At 37.4% G+C, this 22,278-nt stretch overlaps 1 protein-coding gene and 1 long non-coding RNA gene across 4 annotated transcripts in view; one reads left to right on the top strand and one right to left on the bottom strand.

Moving 5' to 3' along the window:
* LOC145662765 (proton-coupled amino acid transporter-like protein pathetic) overlaps positions 1 to 22,278 on the top strand; it is a 1,517,009-nt gene that overhangs the window by 198,996 nt on the left and 1,295,735 nt on the right. Inside the window, exon 2 of one of the 3 annotated variants that reach the window (XM_081728637.1) lies at positions 10,812 to 10,957. The exons of the other annotated variants lie outside the window; for them this stretch is intronic. Coding sequence (XP_081584763.1) covers positions 10,934 to 10,957 — 24 coding nt within the window. The 5' untranslated portion in view covers positions 10,812 to 10,933. The remainder of the gene's footprint in view (positions 1 to 10,811; positions 10,958 to 22,278) is intronic. 3 annotated transcript variants of the gene reach the window in all.
* Positions 1 to 22,278, bottom strand: part of LOC145662767 (uncharacterized) — a 219,259-nt gene that overhangs the window by 40,629 nt on the left and 156,352 nt on the right. The gene's annotated exons all lie outside the window — the stretch shown is intronic.

The raw sequence follows: 22,278 nt of genomic DNA, 5'->3' as shown, positions 1-22,278 counted from the left end.
GACTAGTCTCGGTCTCGGTACCATCCCTACGTTGGACCGATATTGTATTTTTATCCGTATGAATCGGGTTTGCCCGATTGAACCGTACTTGAATGGGGTTGGCCTGATAACCCCGTTTTTATTAAAACAAACTTATTCTGTCAAGATTGTAAATGATGTGTTGTTTCACTTTATTATCGTAACATAAATTGTTCTAACTATCATGCACGAACTCATAACGAGTCTATCGGGTCAAACGGTCCAAACAGGACAAACGGGTTTATCAGGTCTAAGGATCGAGTAAACCAAACACAAGGGGTATCGTGCGGGTATTGTTTAACCGAAAAGTTCAAGCACTAATTATAGGTTAAAATCATACTTAAGAGCTCTAATTGTTTGCATGCACTTTTTCTTTTTTCTTCTTTTTTTAATTTGCCGACCAACGAATTTGCGGACACAAATATAAATGCTCAAATCTAAATTATTGCATTATATTATTGCAATGAGCATGAACGTGATTTACTATTAGGAGTTAGCGTAATGCACTAATGTTAGTCTTTTATAAATAGGATTATTATTATTATTATTATTATTATTATTATTATTATTATTATTATTATTATTATTATTATTATTATTATTATTATTATTATTATTATTATTATTTCTTGTTTATGCCCTTCATGCAACTTAGAATCAATCTCACATAAAGCACTATATCAGACCTGATTGATTATTTTTAAAATTCTCATATAAAAAAATAAAATAAAAATTGGAACTTACCCCTTCAAGAGTTTAAAACATGTCCTCATATCCGTTATCCTCACTTTCTGAGGACTCCATTTTTCAGGAGTAACAGAGTCCGCTGCATTTTTCAAAACTGAGATAAGTTCTGATGCTGGACGACCTTTTAAATTGCAAGATGCAACACGCCTTTTTATTTCTGACCGAACTTGCTCTATAGGGTTGAGCACACAATGGTATGGCGGTAATCTTAAAACAATGTGCCCGTGCGAAAGAGCAAGTTCATCAATTACGAATTTTTTCTGTTCTCTAGGTGATGTCTCCCGAATAAGTTTCATTAAAACAGGTTTTATTGGAACTGGCTGAGGCACACTAATTCCATGATTTATCATGTACTGAATTATTTTTTCTTTTGGCCACGACATATTAGGAATTGGGTTGAGAATTCGCGAGTGGTATCTGGCATTGTCCCTCACTATAACGGATGGCTCTTCGAATCGCTGTAACACAGAATTAACAAACCATTCCTCGAAAACCTGTGAGGTCATCGTGCCATGGTAGTCGGCTGGGACATTTAACATGTTTCGAAGTGTTACTAGCAGAGCGTCTTGAACAAAGCCATTTCGACCAACACAGTGCACAATTACAATTCTTTCTCCTTTTGACGTAGGAGTTGCAATTGTGCAATTGTCTGTGTCATCACTCCAGTTTTTCATTTTGCATGTGTTCGTATCGAACCACGACTCGTCCTAATATACATCACTATATCCTTCTCCACGCAGTCTATTTATTTCTTCTAAGTAGCGAAATCTCCACGCAACTATTTCTACAGACTCGGATCTAGCCGTTTTACGGAGAACTCTTTTATGTGAGAAACCCATACTTCGCAGTAATCTTCGCAAAGTCCCGTCAGAATATGGAAATTCATAGTCCGTCCCGGCAGTCTTTTCTTTCATCGCTTTCCCTAAACGGCGTATTGTTGGTGATTCTCCTTTCATATAGAATTCATACACCGTTCGTCGGATTAAGTCTCTCGTAAAATCATCTATCTTATCGAAGGACGACTTAATTTTATTGATTTTTTGTTTAGTAGGTGTCTTATATGATGAAACATCCTGAATCGCGGAAATTTTCCTCACTGTGGTTATATTAACACCAGTTGTGTCTGCTGTAATTTTATTTATGTTTTTACTTGGCAAAATACCCCCACTTTTTACTATATCACGCACATACTCGCATACATTTCTCACAATACACACACTCTGTTTTCTCATTTTCGAACCGCTCCCGATCGAATATTCTTTCTTCTTGGTCGGTGTTCGTTCATTCTGATGGCTGGGACCTGGAAGATTATTTTCTTGTTCTGGCAAGGAATGCTCCTGCAACCACGGACGGAAAAATTCAGACATGTTGACAGATCAAACTACACTCACTTTGTGCATCCAAAACTAGCTAAACAGAGACAAACAAACATCGCCACCTAAAGAGAGCCAAAGTAGGGACACGCCTCAGGGGTTCTCTAATATTTCCACGAGACGACATACCTAAATTGACATCTGTGCATCTGTGTAGTCTTTGAAGAAGCGGGAAAATTATATTACTGTGTGCATATTCCCAACTCCATTCTTTAAAACATCAAGTTAAAAGTACTGTATTTTGTTTCTAACTGGAATACTTGATTATACTGAAGTTACATCTAATCATGATATATATATATATATATATATATATATATATATATATATATGCGGATCCAAGGGGGAGATAAGGGGCTATAGCCCCCCTTGACGCTCAGGTTTACACTGGATAAAATGGGCTTCAATTCTGCTTTGCACTGGATAAAACGGCAAATTATGGTTTAGCCCCTCCCTTGATCATATCCTGGATCCGCGACTGTATATATATATATATCCATGAAAACAAAACTTTCACAATAACGTTGATATTAGTTTAATTAGTTTAACTAATAACTATACCAGTGACGTGTTCTGGGTTAACTTATTATTATTATTATTATTATTATTATTATTATTATTTGACAGGCCCATGAATAATACTATAATGACAATTTAAACTTATTTGTTTTAAAAAAAGAAATGGTGTAAAAATCATTCTATTAAGTATAAAGTTCCTCATATTTATTAATGTATGCGGGATCTGAATAATAAAGCTATCATTACTAATTTCCTGTGTGTATTATCCTACTTCGCAGTTTGTCCAGTTTTTATACACGTGACACATCACACTAGAATGAAACTGATCAATTGTTCACCTGCCTAACTATATCATAAAGTGATAAATAATGTTCTTATGAGCAGAGCAAACAAACACTCAGAATCTTTATTAAGCCTACTGCTAATATTATTATTAGCAATAATAATAACTAAATTCCTTGCTCAACAGCCATTAGGAGGCCTGGACTAATGGCACTGATGACTGTGGGATGATGTATTGTCAGCACATCGGCTATCCTCGCCTTTAATGCTGGCTTCATAGACTGCAATTAGCTACTTTTTTCTTTCAAGTGGCTTCCAAATTCAGAGGTATAGAAGCAAAATCTGCTAAATCAATTTTTCAATTTTGTCAGGAAACGAAGAAAAAATGACGCCCGTATGTTTCAGAATTGTTGATTTTTTTTAATGGTCACAGATGAGTCAAATCTACCACTTAAAAAATCAATAATTCTGAAACATAAGGGCATCACTTTGTCTTCGTTCCCTAACAAAATTGAAAAAATGGATTTAACAGGGTTTGCTTCTATTCCCCTGAATTGTCCTCACGACGCTGGGTGAACGCTGCAACGCCAACACAATCTGGTGACTACGAATGGTCACACTTATCTTTCCTCTGACCACACCCGGCACTGCTTAACTTCGCTGATCTCACGGGTAGTGATATTCCAGTGTAGCTAGGTCGTTAGTAGTAAAATAATAAATGCATATTGAAATAGTGAGGAAATTTGCAAGGAAATATAAGGAAGTGCTAAACTGACTCCCTGGAGCTACGGTTCATGACGGATTGTGCCTAACCAATGGCGCATTGCAACAACCATCGAGAGCTCCTCCGTGGCTAAGCGGCTAGCGTACGCGGCTTTGGCGTGGGAGACCCGGGTTCGATTCCCGGCGGGAGCTCATGTGGTTCGGATTTCACGTTAATCAGTAGGTCCACGTCTCATATAGCCTCGCTGCTGAACGGGACAAAAAATTCAACTCAACTCAACAACAACCATCGGCCACACACTGAAAATATACGAGATAGGAAGATATCGGCTTTTAAACTGTGTTGCTATTTCTTTACGCAGTGCTCGAAGTGGGAGATCTAAAGAAGTATATCATGCATACGCCCCCCTCTTCTATTTAGATCATTGCCTTTACGTCACTTATGGAGGAAACATAATGCAAAGGCTTAGATCGGGAGTAGAGAAGTTTTGCTCTATTCGGTAATATTTACATGCTTCCCGACATAGTTTACATCAAAGTAATTTGTATTTTAAGCTAAACAAGTAGAATAAAATAGCTTTATTCTATTTCATATGACGTGGGCTGATTGCAAAGCCTAGTAAAAGCTACGGATGCCAGACGGAGGAACCGCAGTACAATGCTACTATTATAACCGTAGTGGGGTTAGCCATACTGACAGCTGAAAAAAGTTCAATGTGAGTTCGAGCGGCAACGCCGGATTCTAGTTACAAAGAAGGATTTATGGTAGAGACAAGTGAACCCTTAGATCTTGACCTTCGAGAAAAAAATTGGCGATGTTTTGTCGCGTAGTATATATACATTTTGTACTAATCAAATATACGAAACAATAAATTTAAGTGACCTATTCAATTTTGTACCAATGAGAAATGTCATTTTAACTGGCTCAGAATTTTACTACTCAAATAAGCAATGGAGTATTTAGTTTTATACCACCAAGAAAAACAAAGAAATTGTACCATTTTGGAGTATTCAAATAAACAAAGGACTTATAATTTGTGTCAACTCTAAAAAGGGCCATTTTGTATTATTTCAACAAACAAAAGGAAAAAGCAAAAAGGACCATTTTAAACTAGTCTAGTAAACGAAGGCATAAATATGAGTGAGACCAGAGAAAAAACCGAAGAATTCCCATTTTAACTAGTTCAATATTTCTGTACAATTTTGTAGTACCCAAATAAACGAAAGAAACGATTTTATACTTTTTGTACCATTAAAAAAACTGAGGATAACTTGAGTAGTCTAAGTTTTTGTACTCATTCGAAGAAAAGCAAAGAAGAACCATTTTAAGTAGCTCAGCTTTTTTATACCTAATGTTGCCATTTAAATATGGGTATTTTAACCATTTATAACAGGCTTAGATTTTTATCCTTTTTGTATTATTTGTACCAAACAAAAATAAGCTACACAAATAAACAAAGCTATAAATTTGTAATAACCACTAAAAGCGAAGAAAGACCATTTGAGTGGCCTATTGAATTTTATACCAACGAGAAATCTCATTTACAGGCCATGTTTTACTATTTAAACAAACGAAGGGATAAATTTGAGAAAGCGAACATGGACTCAGAATTTTATATCATTTTTGTAATACTCAAATTTGGATGGATTATTTAGTTTTGTACCAAGCAGAAAAAGTAAACAAAGGTATAAATTTGTACTGACCAGAAAAGCGAAGACATTAAAAAAATAATAAATTTATTGGAGGTGTCCTATTTCCTTTTGTACCAACGAGAACCATTTTTAACTGGCTTAGAATTTTATACCTTTTTGTAATATTTGTACCAAACAAAAAAGCAAGGAAATACCAAGTCTGGAAATTCGTTGGTCGGCAAATTAAGAAAAGAAGAAAAAAGAAAAAGTGCATGCAAACAATTAGAGCTCTTAAGTATGATTTTAACCTATAATTAGTGCTTGAACTTTTCGGTTAAACAGTACCCGCACGATACCCCTTGTGTTTGGTTTACTCGATCCTTAGACCTGATAAACCCGTTTGTCCTGTTTGGACCGTTTGACCCGATAGACTCGTTATGAGTTCGTGCATGATAGTTAGAACAATTTATGTTACGATAATAAAGTGAAACAACACATCATTTACAATCTTGACAGAATAAGTTTGTTTTAATAAAAACGGGGTTATCAGGCCAACCCCATTCAAGTACGGTTCAATCGGGCAAACCCGATTCATACGGATAAAAATACAATATCGGTCCAACGGGCGGTCCAGAATCGATTCTATTTTCCGAGCATTACCGAAAATGCACAGTAGCCCGAAACGGCTCGGGCGTAAAAACTACTATATTATTATTATTATTATTATTATTATTATTATTATTATTATTATTATTATTATTTTAATAGGAGAGCAAATTACTTGTTGAATGACCTGTACGTATTTTATCCCTATTTTAAATGGTTATTCTGGTTTTATGTATCTGCTTATTGGTTTGCAACACTCAGAGAAAGAATAGTTCGAGACTTCATTGTTTGTCCTGGCGACAGGGATAGCGGCTTAGCTTTTGTAATACCGGCAACATCCAACTGGTTGACAAACCGCACGTGGCCGCTAACAGCCATATGAAAGTTTTACTGCTGATAAGAAAACTTAGTTTAGCTTTGAAAAACAGTATAAATTCTGAGCTTGTTAAAATGGTCTTTTTTCGCTTTTTTCTGATTGATACAAAAATAGAACATTTCAGTAGTTCAAAAGTTACATAATGGTCAATTTTCGTTTGTTTAAACAGTACCTAATGATATAAAATTCTAAGATAGTTGAAGTGGCTCTTCTTCACTTTTCCAGTTGGTACAAAAGAGAATAGACCTCAAATCTTATTCTTTTTTTTCTGGTTGGTACAAAAGTAAATACTCTATCCAAATGTACTCCTTCGTTTATTTGAATGCCATAAAAATGCTATTTCTTTGCTTTTCCTCGGTGTACAAATTTATTCCTATGTTTATTTAAATAGTTAACATGGTCCTCCTTCGGTCTTTTTTTCTAGTTGGTACAAAACTGAATACTTCTTCGTTTATTGGAGTAGTACAAAATGGCCCTTCTTCGCTTTTTTCTGGTTAGTATAAATTTATTGATTCGTTTAATTAAAATGGGCATTTTTCGCTTTTCTTAGGTTAGTACAAATTTATTCCTTCGTTTATTTGAGTAGTACAAAATGGCATTCCTCGTTAGTACAATAGCAAATAAACCACTCCAATTTATTCACTCTTTACTTTATTTTCTGCTTGGTATAAAACTGAATAGGTCACACAAATTTATCCGACACGCTGTTTACAAGTTATTAAGGCTTAAATATTTGACCTTTGACCTTGATAGTCAGTACTTTTTTAAACATGTACTAGTTGATGATCTATTACCAGATTTGGAAACAGCACCTGAATATGTGGGTCCATTTTCGAGTTTTTGACCTTTGACCTCGATGGTCATTATTTTGGAACTTGTACTAGTTGATGACCAATTACTAAATGTGGAAACATCGCCTCAATATTTGGCTCCGTTTTGGAGTTTTTGACCTTTGACCTTGATGATCATTATTTTTGAAACTTGTAGTAGTTGATGACGTATTACTAAATGTGGAAACACCACTTCGATATTTTTCTCCGCTTTCGAGTTATTAGGTTTTAAATATTTTGACCTTTGACCTCGATGGTCATTATTTTGGAACTTGTACTAGTTGATGATCTATTACTAGATTTGGAAACAGCACCTCAATACGTTGCTCCGTTTAAGAGTTATTAGGTTTTAAGTATTTTAACCTTTGACCTCGATGGCCACTAATTTTGAGGCATGTAGTATTTGATGATCTCTTTCTAAATGTGGAAACAGCACCTCAGTATGTGGATCCATTTTCGAGTTATTAAGTTTTAAGTATTTTGACCTTTGATCTCGATGGTCATTATTTTTGGAACTTGCAGTAGTTGATGACCTCTTGCTAAATGTGGAAACACCACCTCAATATGTGTATCCGTTTTCGAGTTATTAGGTTTTAAGTATGTTGACCTTTGACCTCGATGGTCATTATTTTGGAACTTATAGTAGTTGGTAACCACTTACTAAATGTGGAAACACCACCTCAATATGTGGTTCCGATTTCGAGTTCTTAGGTTTTAAGTATGTTGACCTTTGACCTCGATGGTCATTATTTTGGAACTTGTAGTAGTTGGTAACCAATTAGTAAATGTGGAAACACCACCTCAATGTGTGGTTCCGATTTCGAGTTTTTGATCTATACCTCGATGGTCAGTACTTTCTTAACATGTACTAGTTGATGACCGATTGCTAAATGTGGAAACACCACCTCGATATATTGTTTCGTTTTTGAGTTTGACCTTTGTTCACAATGGTCAGTAGTTTGGGGACATGCTTGTGTCATTTCTGCTATGTTAAATTAAGGGTTGGGAACGAAATCAGTGCTACGTTAAAATAGGGGTGGAGAATGTGTTCATAAATTTCTGCTATGTTAAAATGTTCAAATAGGGGTTGAAAAAGTAATCATAAAAGGGAATGAATACACCAATAAAAGTGCTCATAAAAGGAAACGAATCTTATGTAGTATCTACTCTGCTACGTAATTTCAATTAGGGGTGGAAAAAAATGGTCATCAAAGAGAATGAATGAATACACCCTCTAAAATGACCGTGGGTGTTCGATTGTAATCTTTGCTCATTGTCTGCTATTTCTGTTATGTTAAAATAAGGGTTGGAATGAGTACACCCCTGCTATGTTACATAGTCTTATGTGTTATCTGCTATGTTACGTATTCTTATGTCATTTCTGTTATGTTAAAATAGGGGTTGAAAAATATGCTCATAAAAGAGAACGAGTTCACCCTGCTATGTTATGTAGTCTTCTGCTCTTATATGTGTTCGTAATCTTATGTGTTATCTGCTATGTTAAAATAGGGGTTGAAAAATAAAGGGGAACGAGTTCACCCCTAAAAAGTGCTCATACAAGAGAACGAGTTCACCCTGCTATGTTATGTAGTCTTCTGCTCTTATATGTGTTCGTAATCTTATGTTACCTACTATGTTAAAATAGTGCTATGTGTTATCTGCTCTTCTATGTGTTCGTAATCTTATGTGTTATCACTATTGGAGTTATTTACCGTCATTTTTTTAATATCACAAAATTGAAGGTGTGGGACATGGATATATTACGAACAGTATTTTTATACCATTTATATACCACATATAAACGTATTTATATATGATATATAATTGTATTTTTATACCATATATATAATTTATTAAAATAGACCGTTTAGAATTATTTATTCTTACACCCTTACACTTTTTATATCCCCAAATTCAATGTGAGGGATATGGGATATTGATATATCCAGAAAGTGTTGACTACCCTACAGAATGTCGGTCGTACGCCGTTTTGGTTCTATGCCGTGTCGATCCTACGCCGTTTCGGTCGTATGACGGTTCTCTCCTATAGATTGTGAAGAGATAATTGTTACTTAATATTGCGTGATTATAAAGTAATGTATTTTTTATTATTTCGATCATATGAATTTTCTGCTTTCGATCCTATGCCGTTTCGGTTCTGTGCCGTGTCGATCCTATGCCGTTTCGGTCGTATGCCGTTTCGATCGTACGCCGTGTCGGCCCTACGCAGTATCGGTCCTGTGCATGTAATCCTACTGATCCAGTGGGATAACCTGTCAGGGAAGGGGGAGGGGTATGGTGGTAGGGTTTTCTTTCAATCCTAGTTTTATCAACCCCGTTCGTAAAAATTACGAAGGCTTAGTATTGCAGGGTTAAGGGTAATTGTGCTACGTATCATACATGTCATCTCACGGTATTTTTGAATATGTGTATTTGTTATGAACTGTCAAATAGCTAGCGTTGTTAATGTTATTGTTTTAAATCGCGTAGTCATTTTATACTGAACTAAAAGGTCCATTAATTAAATTCCAATTTTTCCATTTGAGGTCTATTTTAGCAGCCTCCCGAAGACACACACACACACACAAGGAAACATAAGAAACCTATGTAATGAATTTGCGCAAAACAAGAAATATTCGATGTACCTTCAAAAAATCTAACATATTTTCTACCAGTACAACATGATCCATTAATAGTAATGAAAAGTCCCAAGTACTATCCACGAACTCATGGGAAAGCAAACATGAAAGGAATCTCAACTTCCACACTTGTACCCTGTTTCTCTGCCGTTCCAGAGAAGGCCTTAAACTTGTTTTACCTTTATATCACCCGAAGTTGAAAAAAATGAAATGAAATCTTTAAGTTTAACGTCCCACGGTTATGCCAGTTAGGCTAAAGGAGACGGTGATAATGAGAAATGAGTGAAATGGTGGAATGAAGAAAGTGGGAGGAAACGGGAGAACCCCGAGAAAACCCACGAGCACGGTGTTTGTCCACCACAAAGTCCACACGGCGCAAGCTGGGATCGAACTAGGGACCCCAAGCACCGGAGGTGAACGCTCTACCAGTGAACCACCGCTCCACCAGTGAACCAGCTATCACCCGAACTTGTCATTTGAACATTTACTGAAAAATTACTATACAGCATCTCCATGAAGAGAAAGTATGCTTTAACACCCACGAATAAAGTTTAATTTTAGGGTAGTTAAATGCACTCCGTAACCTTGTTCCATGCATTCGCCAGGTATATGAATAAATGTGTCCATGTCTGACATAAAAGCAGGCAATTTTATTAATTATGGTATGTATTAATTTATGTTATACTATTATGACACTTCTTGATATTTATGTTTTAATTATTTGGAGTAGATAGTATAGAGAATGTTTGTATATATTGGCATTGGCGTATTTACGATTTTGCTTCGGGGAGGGCTTTGCTAACTTTCGGGGGGGAATCTTTGCCTGAAAATGTGAAAATTCTGCAAGATATTTCATATACTTTACTATAGTAAGTAAGATTTCGGGGGGGCTTAAGCCCGGAAGCCCCTCTAAATACGCCACTGTATATTGGTATTACGTTCAGTGAAAACAAAGGTCCCCTCTGAGGTGTGCATTCATAATAAAATAATTTATAATAATAATATTAGTAAGTATTTTGTTATCATTATTATAATTATTATTGAGTAGCGTACTTGTCCGTTACAGTATATTTCTCTGTATTCTCATCCATGTTCCTGGAATGGCAAGATTTTATTCAGTACATTTTCTAACTGACAAAGATGTAGTATCGTACGAATCAAATATGCTCTGAAGAACTGGAGGTCATAATGAGTTTTTCTTCATGTGTTCAGGTAAGATGCAAGCATCCATTCCCTGTATATAACTTTCAGCCCTTATTGGCATGTATCCAAAGCTATGAAATGTTGTGTTTAATAGGAAAATCGACTAACTGCAGAAAATTGTGCGAAACCTCAAACATGCAACATAAGAAAGTCGTATGTAAGAAATATTGTACTGTATGTCGTAATAATAACATGTTGCAGAACCGCATACATACATAAATATATTGTTGAATTAATTGGCAGCAACATTATTATTATTATTATTATTATTATTATTATTATTATTATTATTATTATTATTATTACTATAATAAAATTATAACCACATGCTATATTGTCCTTATTAAGTAAGATAATGTTTGTGCTAGACGAGTTACGAAACAAATCATACGATAAGTTTGACGAGTCAAGCTATATAGACAATCTACGAAGTGACAAAAACGATTTTCATTACATGCTGTGGAGAACATGATGGACAAACAACGTGCGTAGACAATACAGATTGCGGAAATGTAATCTTTCAGTTTTACGTCCCACAGCTATGCCGACTAGGCTAAAGGAGACGGTGATGATGAGAAATGACTGAAATAGTAGAATGAAGAAAGTGGGAGGAAACGGGAGAACCCAGAGAAAGCCCACTCACACATTATTTGTCCACCACAAAGATCACTTGGTGCGGCTGGATCAAACCGAGGACCCGATGTATCAGGGGTGAACACTCTACCACTATGCTACCGCGGCATCACAACACAGATTGGAAACAGTACTCTGCATTACGAAAGAAAATCTTATTTACTGCCGTCCTGCACCAATACTGGCATGCAATATAAAAACAGAGGACATTAGTACCTCATTAGTAATTCAGAAGCTGCTTTTTATTTTCAGTATATGTTGATAAATATTTAAATACATTGTCAATTTTATTTTCACTATATTCATACAACATTTCACAGAAACTGATATAAACTACTTGGCGTATGTAATAAACAGTCTTAAGTTATTTTAAATCGAAGCAATATAAAGTTATAACAGTACTAACCTATCAAACAGCGTGGCGTGGGAACGTGGACTTACTGTAGCGTTACATCCCAGACAACACGTACGTGTACGACACATGTGCCCTATCCATGCATAAGCCGTACATGTGCACATATGCATTTGTGTGAATGATTAACACATACATAACCCGTGCATAAGCCGTACACGTGAATTTGCGTGGACGAAGCACACATACATAACTCGTGTATGTATGTGCATTTGCGTGAGTTATGCACACGTACCTAGCTAGTGACTAACGAGGAAGGTCCATAAACCGTGAGAGTTGAATTTTGATGAAAATTTGTGACAAGATTCAGTTCGAGTTGCTAAGTAACGTAGTAATAGTCACTCGATGCGCAAATACTTCGTTGAGCTGCTACACCGACGCCATCTTGAAATCCAGTAGGCAATGTCCAAGAATACCCTTTTGGCACAAAAATGAAAAAGCTTTTGATAGATCTGACTTCAGTATTGTAAACCAAGGTAGAGCATCTATATGTGGGAGTACTTCCATGCATGATCGCCATTTTGAAAGGCGCCATATTGAATCGCGGTCAAATATGATAAATGGCAAGGGGGTCATGTGGGGTATCAAATAGCACTGGAATTTACTTCTGAATCCATTTCCGCAACCAAAGTTTACATGTCTGTTTTCGCTTCAGAGTTAAGAGCTCTCTTACCCATAAGAACATATAAAAACTGTGTGAGTTAGACTTGTGTTATGAAACACGGTCGTGCGAGCACTTGCAGGGTTTTAACTAATGCAGTAGTTAATGCAGTACAATAGCCACCATACCAATAAGATGTTGAGACTAGGAAGATAAATCGTTAATTAAATTGAAATGCCTGTAGTGAAAAATGGAATAGCAGCATGCTACAAGATAAACCTATTTCAAAGTGCGATGGAATAGACTGCTCGTCGATGAAACACATGCCTAATAGTACTGACGAGCAGAGAATACCAAAGGGATTGGTCGGATATATATTAGAAAAATGATATAAACTGGTGAATATTGGTTGAACGACCAAAATGGTTCAGATTCCACTATAATAAATAGGTCCACGTCTCCTTTAGCGTAACAGGCATAAGTGTGGGACGTTGGACTGAATCAAACCAAAAATCTATTTTAGGTAATTTTATGGTCCGTTATACTGTATTAAGTTTTCTTTTCCAATCTTGAAACCTTAGGTAAAAACCATCATTATTGCAGAATATTGCGTTCTTTTCCTCTATTGCAGAATACTCATACTTGAGAACCTATAATTTACCGTGCATATTACGAAGTTAAAATACTTTAATGTATTTATTGCCAGTTTGTCTAAATACAATCGATTTATTGCTGACGCATTGAACAATTAAAGGGATTTAAATTATCAGTTCACAGCAAATTCTTAGAAGAATATACACCTGGACACTTAGAATCCACTTTTCTTGTGTCTGTTCTGCTATTAGTGATAAGAGAATGCATACACACCTGCTAAGAATAGATAGCAATAAAGATTATTACAAGATTCAATACCAAGTTGCAATCCATAAAACAATCCTCTATCTTGCTTTTTCCTTCAATATTAAATAATTAAATATCTGCAACTTTCCACCTTTAACGATAAAACACTTGCTTATAATAAGGGCAAGACAAGTTTTCATATCAAAACTATGATAAATAACTAATTGCATCATGTGTTCACTTGTTCGGTGTACAAGTTATATGGCAGAATTTTCGTAATGAAAATGCATTCTGTTGTGTATCATCAATTTTGTGCGCCAGTCCTAAAGAACATGCTTGCATATGCATTTCAGAAGTGTGGGTACGTTACAGGAGCAATAGTTGGCTCATTTACAAATGTTCTGGAGCAGTGCCGGATTTACGTATAAGCTAAACAAGCTATAGCTTGGGGCCCCATAGTCTTGGGGGCCCAAAAAATCAAGGAAAAAATTGAATATACATTTTCAAAATATAAGAAAAACAATAAATAAAGTAACATCTACATATAGCAATAGTGCTTCGTTTGTGTAGGCCCCTATGATGTAAGTAATTGCGCCCCTTCTGCTAGTCTGCTTCCTAAAATATCACTGGTTTCTTCATTTCTATATATAGGGTCCTACGTTCATCTGGACACATAAATGGCCCCATTATCTTCAGTAGCTTAGGGCCCCACTAAATTTAAATCCAACTCTGTTCTGGAGACTAATAGAAATTAGTTTCTGTGGTCATGAAGATTGTGACGAAAGTGCATTTGTTAGTATAAGTGTTTGTACTGCTCCACGATACTGTGCTAATCACTTCGTTTTGGATATCCATAATCACAACTGAAGAGCAAAAGGTTAGTAGATTAATATTTGCTTATGTGCATCAGTTTATATTATTATTCTAATAATTTTTCTATTAATTTTCTAATAACTTCAAGACATATTCTTGTAAAGTCATATGTGCCGTTGCACCTAACTTATATTACAGCATTTAAATGCTATGCATAATCGCAAGACACATAGACTCATATATATAATTTGAAATAAGTATAATTTGTTACAGTGCTGCTATTCAACTTTTCACTACAGGAATTTAAATTTAATTAACGATTTCTCTCACTAGTCTCAAGATCTGAATGGTATAGTGGCTATTGTAGATCAAGTGACGACTACTGCATTAGTTAATATCCTGCAAGTGTTCGCACGACTGCATTTCATAACAAAAATTTTAGTTGCACATATGGAAATGGATTTAGGAGTAAATTCCAGTGCTATTTGATACCCCGCATGACCCCCTTGCCATTTATCATATTTGACCACGATTTAATATGGCGCCTTTCAAAATGGCGATCATCCACTGGAAGTACTCCCACATATAGATGCTCTACCTTGGTTTACAATACTGAAGTCAGATATATCAAAAGCTTTTTCACTTTTGTGCCAAAAGGGTATTCTTGGACATTGCCTACTGGATTTCAAATGGCGTCGGTGTAGCAGCTCAACGAAGTATTTGCGCATCGAGTGACTATTACTACGTTACTTAGCAACTCGAACTGAACCTTGTCACAAATTTTCATCAAAATTCAACTCTCACGGTTTATGCACCTTCCTCGTAAGTCGTGCATGTGCACATGTGCATTTGCACGGATAAAACACATTTATATAACCCGTGCCTAAGCCGTTACGTGCACATGTGCATTTGCGTGGATGAAGCACACGTACAGAACCCGTGCTTAAGCCGTTATGTACACATGTGCATTTGCATGGATGCAGCGCACGTACGTAACCTGTGCTTAAGCCGTTATGTGCACATGTGCATTTGCATGGATGAAGCACACATTTATATAACCCGTGCTGTAGCCGTTATGTACACATGTGCATTTGCGTGGATGCAGCGCACGTACATAACCCATGCTTGAGCCGTACATGTACATACATATGTGCATTTGTGTAGATAAAGCACATTTAAATTACCGGTGCTTAAGCCGTTGTGTGCACTTGTGCATTTGCACGGCTACTGCATGTGTGTATGAGACGTCCGTAATACCGTGCAAGTATATACTTTTACTTTCATTATTTTACTCTCATTCTCGTCAACAATATAAAGTAACCTCCATTTTTGGTAGGTGTCGTTTTTTCTTCAGGCGGTGTTATAGAGACTCTTCGACGAATGACAGCTGAATGATAGTAAAAACGCCACAACGTCCGCTAAACTAAGATACAAGATCAACAGGTGGCAGCACTGTACTGTTGTAACTACTGTCAGACAGTTCATAAATTTACAGAATTATTTTCGTGACCGATTACAGCAGAATATGTTGCGTTATTTATTACTTGGCAAACATGTCAAAGACACTACTTAAAACTTTGCTCGTTGCAAATAATAAACTTCAAAAGTAAAATTCCCACTGACAGTTACAGTTATAATTCTCACTGACAGTTAGTTACTCGTGATATACTTCGAACGTGATGTCTTTGGTGTTATTGATGGTGTTACTGCGTAAGGCGCCAAGTATATAAACTCTTTTTTCCGTTGCATCTCGAATATGCTTTTACATCACCTCTGCACTACGAGCAAATCACCTGGATACTGCGTGCAAATCATCTCTGTCCTACATATAAATCACCTGGGTACTGCGTGTAAATCATCTCTGTCCTACATGTAAATCACCTGGGTACTGCGTGTCAATCATCTGTGTGCTACGTGTAAATCATCTCTGTTCTACATGTAAATCACCTGGTTACTGCGTGTAAATCACCTGTCCTACATGTAAATCACCTGTGTGCTACGTGTAAATCACCGCTGTTCTACATGTAAATCACCTGTGTGCTACGTGTAAATCGAAAACGTGCTACTTGTAAATCACCTGCGCAGTAGGTGTATATCACTTGTGCAGGACGTGTACGTGTGCATTGCACATGTCCTGTGCACGTGAAGATGTTGAATAGGACTTGTGATGTATATGCGCATCATATGTACAGGCGTGCATTTATACAGATGATGTAAATGTTGCATCTGTGCAATTGTATACACGACTCCAAAAGTGCATTACCACCTGCAATTCTCCTTTTCCTGCAATAGCAGGCAACCCAAAAAGCTCGGCGTTTGGGTTGGTTGCAAATTCGAAAGGCGTTGGACTAAACTTCAATTTTGTCACAAATATATCAATGTGGCAAACTGTAAATACGAGAATAAAACAAATTGTTGAGAATGACAATTTTACTGTTGTGACGGAGTTGGATGACATCAAAAGTTACAAAATGACTTAATTAAGCAGTTCAGACAAGATGAATGGCAAGAAACAGATATAAGAAGAAAGCATTTCTCTCTTCCCCCGTCCCACCCCAAAAAAGAAACTCATAAAAAGAAAAAGTTATATAATATAAAGGTTTCATATCAAAGCCTCACAGCACAAAAAAAATAGAGAAACGAAACGAAAAAGAAACAAACACATAATAGGGGACACCAGTGGCGTAGCAGACTTGCGGCCCTCCGATGCAAAATAAAGAAATGAGACCCTAGTTGTAAACCCTATTTTTATTATTATTATTATTATTATTATTATTATTATTATTAAAAAGTCGTTTCCTTTTCAAAATCCCTGACTCTGTCTAAGAGCATGAATGCATATAGCGATCATGTGTGCACGTTTTGTCAATGAGCGGTCCCAAAGGCCAAAAGGGGTGGATATCCCCACGAGATAGAAATAAAAAAAACTTTCTTATAGTTAATTCTTAATTGCGTATTTTACAACACTGTAATTGGGCTATAGCCTGTTGTGTTGACAATAAATAAAGAAATTTTAGTTCAAAGTTCGAAGCACTTGCTTTTGCAGGTGATTTTTTGTTTCTTTTTTCAGGGAACAGAAAAGTTCTGGCTCCTAAGAATTTATACCATATAATATTGCAAATTTGCAAGTGGATGTATTCACATTGCAATGAGTGGTAATAAAGATATTATGATTAGAAAACAATATTGTAAAAAGTAAGTTTAATTTCTTCATCCATCGCAAGTCAGGGGCCCCTTATACCTCGCCGCCCCCCGAATATCGATATCGAAAATTTAGAATAATATATTCATGTCCATATATTCGCGATATCGAATGTTGATATATGATAATATAGATATCGACGATAGTAATATATCGACATATCACAGGCCCAGGTCCGAGAAGTGATGCTTGAAATATACTGGAATCAACAATTAAATTCTAAATAAGTTCTCCATTTCCGTATTCAGTGTTGAGGGGGAAGGGTGTGAACCCGAATAGAAATTTTATGAAAAACAAATGTTAAGATAAAGTAGGTTTTCCGTCTCCCCTTGAATATAAAAATTAACAGAAAACTATTACTGTAATTTACCTTTTACATCTGTTTCTGATTGTTATCACAAATCAGCAACCAATACACTCTATAACACAATAGTATACCAATACACTCTATAACTTCTCACATCCAAGCAAGCCGGAAGATGAATTTCCTGTGATTTAAAGTGGAATATTCTACAAAATAGTCATAATTCATTGGCTATATTTCTATCAGTACTTTGGAACGGACTAAGAGCTACAAGACTAACAGAACTAGAAATTAGAGATTTCATTCCATTTTTCTCTCAGACTAAAAGACTTCTGCATTTTCCTGAAATTTTCATTTTCTTAATATAAGTCCCCTATCCTGGACTAATTCTGGCTACCGCGGCTTCGAGGTAATCGGTAAACGAAAGAGCAAAGTGTGTCGACTATCAACTCTCGACAGTTTGTAAAAAGATATTTCACAGTTTATGTTATTATTTCTTCGTTACAAAAACACTTCTAGTTGACTCTATTCATGGTGAATTACTGAACTTATAAACATTGACAATTATTGAAAAATCAATAATTATTTTTAAACATAAAAGGTCGTTACAGTTCAGTAGAATACAGTAGTAGAATGCAGAAGTGAAAGCAAATAATGTTTATTTGTTGAGATGTGAAAACTGAATGTGAATAAGTGTTTCCCATTCTCTTGTCCAGAGGGGGATCTACGATGGGCTTCTGGGGGCTCGGTGGTTGGTAATACTCTTATTTAGAGCTACTTTTAAGAGCTCCAAACTCTGAAATGGGTTTTATTTATATATAAAATAAGAAATATTCCCTTTCTGGGAGGCAATCGCCATGATCGCCCCCTGGATCCGACCCCGCTCTTGAGTAGCAGACTTTGAAGATATTTAGCTCGTGTATGCTCCAGACGATGCAGATTAGGTATTGCAATATCTGGATATTTTTTTATACTGAAATCGGATAGAAACTTATACGGATTTGCAATATCCGGTTGACGAATAACAAAAAGGATGACGGATATCGGATATCAGGATAACGGATGTCGGATAATATCCGGATAACGAATGACGGATAATATCCAGATAACGGATACTATTCGCATGATGGATAATGGATGACGAATAAGATCCGGATAACGGATGATATCCGGATGACGGATACTATCCGGATAATGGATTTTTCCGGAAAATTAATAAAATTAAGATAACGGATAATATCTGGATAATAGAACATTCGGATAACTGATTACATCCGGATGAAGAATAAAGGATAATATCCGGATAAGGTTTGTGGTTGGAAAAAGACCATATAGGAGAGGAATTATCAATCTTTTCTCCTCATGGAGTTATTAAAAGACGATCATCGGGCAGTGGTCTTTACCATTGAAAGATATTGGTTCTTAAAATGTTTCCTAGTAACTTCCAATTTTCATGTTCTTGTTGCGCGCGGTGGCTTAATGGTAGACAGCTTAATTTGGCGAGTGGGGTTTTTAATGTTTCGATCCCCGGCCAACTAAATTTACGGTGGACAAGATCGTATCCGTAGCTTCTCTCAGAGGACTTCCGCTTCTTGCCACTTTTCACTCCATCAATTCTTCTATTATTATTGACTTGCTTTAATCATTGGACGCGGTGGCTCAGTGGTAGAGCGCTTCTTCTCGTGGATGGGGTCTTTATTGTTTCGTTCCCCAGCAAAGTAAGTTGTGTGGTGGAGAGTATCGTATCCGTGGGTATTCTCAGGATACTCCCACTTGTTCCCACTTTCCATTCCACCAATTCCTCTTTCATTGACTTGCTTTAATCATTCGGCGCGACACCTCAGTGGTAGAGCGCTTCCTCTTTTGCGTGGGGTCCGCATTGTTTTGACCCCCACCCAAGAAAATTTGTAGTGCACAAGATCATATCCGTGGTTTTCCTCAGGGTACTCCCGCTTCTTTCCAGTTTTCATTCCACAAATTCCTCTATTATTATTGACTGGGTTTAATTATTGCGCGCGGTGGCTCAGTAGTACAGTGCTTCCTCTGGTGGACCAAGTAAGTTTGAGGTGGTTGAGATCGTATCTGTGGGTTTTGTCAGGGTGTTCCAGCTTCCTCCCACATTATATTCCACTAATTCTTCTGTTATCACGGACTTGCTTCAATCACTGGGCACAGTGGCTCAGTGGTAGAGCGCTTCCTCTGTTGGACCAATTAAGTTTGAGGTGGGTGAGATTGTATCTGTGAGTTTTCTCAGAGTACTCCCGCTTCTTCCCACTTTTCACTTCACCAATTCCTCTTTAATCATTGGTTTCGTTCAATCATTGGGCACAGTGGCTCAGTGGTACAACGCTTCCACTGGTGCGTGGGGTCCTTACTATTTCTATCCCCTGCGTGATAAATTTGTGGTGGACAAGATAGTATCAGAGGGTTTTGTCACGGTACCCCCGCTTTCTCCCACATTTCATTCCACAAACTCTTCTACTATCATTGACTTGCTTCAATCATTGGACACAGTGGGTCAGTGGTAAAACGCTTCCTCTGGTGGGCCAAGTAAGTTTGTGATGGACAAGATCGTATCCATGGGTTTTACAGAGTACTCCCGCTTCTTCCCACATTTCATTCCACCAATTCTTCTATTATCATTGACTTGCTTCAATCATGGGGGACAGTGGCTCAGTGGTAGAGCGCTTCGTGTGGTGTGCCAAGTAAGTTTGTCGTGTACAAGATCGTATCCGCGGGTTTTGTCAGGGTACTCCCGCTTCCTTCCACATTTCAATCCACTAATTCTTCTATAATTTTTATTGACTTGCTTCAATGATTGAGTGTAGTGGCTCAGTGGTAGGGCGCTTCCTCTGCTGGGCCAAGTAACTTTGTGGTGGACGAGATCGTATCCGTGGGTTTTCTGAGTGTACTTCTGCTTCTTCCCACTTTTCATTCCAGCAACTCCTGTATTCTTTTTGACTTGCTTTAATCATTGGGCGGGGTAGGTGAGTGGTAGAGCGCTTCCTCTGGTGGGCCAACTACGTTTGTGGTGGACAAGATCGTATCCCTGGGATTTCTTAGGGTAATCCTGCTTCTTCCCACTTTTCATTCCACCAATTCCTCTGTTATAATTGACATACTTTAATCATTGGGCGCAATGGTTCAGTGGTAGAGCGCTTCCTCTGGTGGGCAAAGTAAGTTTGTAATTGAGAAGATCGCATCCGTGGGTTTTCTCAGGGTGCTCCCGCTTCTTCCCACGTTTCATTCAATCAATTCTTTTATTATCATTCACTTGTTAGAATCATTGCGAGCGGTGGCTCAGTGAAAAACGCTTCATCTGGTGCGTTTGGTCCTTACTTTTTCGATCCCCGGGCTAGTAAATTTGTGGTGGATAAGATCTTATCGGTGGGCTTTGTCAGAGTACTCCCGCTCTCCCCCACATTTCATTCTACCAAATCTTCTATTATCATTTACTTGGTTCAATCATTGGGCGCAGTTTTTCAGTGGTAAAGCGCTTCCTCTGGTGGGCCAACTACGTTTTTGGTGGACAAGATAAGGGTACTCCCGCTCCTTCCCACTTTTCATTCCACCAATTCCTCCATTATCATTGACTTACTTTAATCATTGGGCGCAAGGGTTCAGTGGTAGAAGGCTTCCTCTGGTGGGCAAAGTGAGTTTGTGGTGGAGAAGATCGTATCCGTGGGTTTTCTCAGGGTACTCCCTCTTCTTCCCACGTTTCATTCAATCAATTCTTCTATTATCATTCACTTGCTGGAATCATTGCGCGCGGTTGCTCAGTGGGAAAGCGCTTCGTCTCGTGCGTGGGGTCCTTATTGGTTCGATCCGCAGCCAAGTAATTTGTGTGGTGGACAGGATAGTATCCGTGGGTTTTCTCAGGGTACTCACGCTTCCTCTCACATTTCATTCCACCAATCCCTCTATTATCACTGACTTACTCTAATCATTGGGCACTGTGGCTCAGTGGTGGAGCGCTTCCTCTTGTCCTTGGTGTCCTTATTCTTTCGATCCCCGACCAAGTAAATTTCTGGTGGACAAGATCGTATCCTTGAGTTTTCTCCTGGTACTTCCGCTTCTTCCCGCTTTTCATTCCACCAATTCCTCTATTATCATTTACTTGCTTTAATCATTGGGAGCGGTGGCTCAGCGGTAGAGCGCTTCCTCTGGTGCGTGGGGTCTTTACTGTTTCGATTCTTGGTCAAGTAAGTTTGTTGTGGATAAGAACTTTTTCGTGGTTTTTCTCAGGGTACTCCCGCTTCTTTCCACTTTTCATTCCACTAGTTTCTCTATTATCATTGACGCTTTAATCGTTGGGCGCGGTAGCTCAGTGGTAGAGCCCTTTTCTCTGGTACATGTGGTTCTTATTGTTTCGACTTCCGGTCTAGTAAGTTTGTGGTGGACAAGGTTATATCCGTGGGTTTTCCCAGTGTACTCCCGCTTCCTCCCACATTTCATTCAACCAAATTTTCCATCATCATTTACTTGCTTTAATCATTGGAGAGGTCTTGGTCCCTTGAGCATTGTG

The sequence above is a fragment of the Thermobia domestica genome, chromosome 10 (genome assembly GCF_964235325.1).
Source record: "Thermobia domestica chromosome 10, izTheDome1.hap1.1, whole genome shotgun sequence".
Classification (NCBI taxonomy): Eukaryota; Metazoa; Arthropoda; class Insecta; order Zygentoma; family Lepismatidae; genus Thermobia; species Thermobia domestica.
Note: the sequence above shows the minus strand (reverse complement) of the source record. Positions and strands in the feature narration are given on the sequence as shown.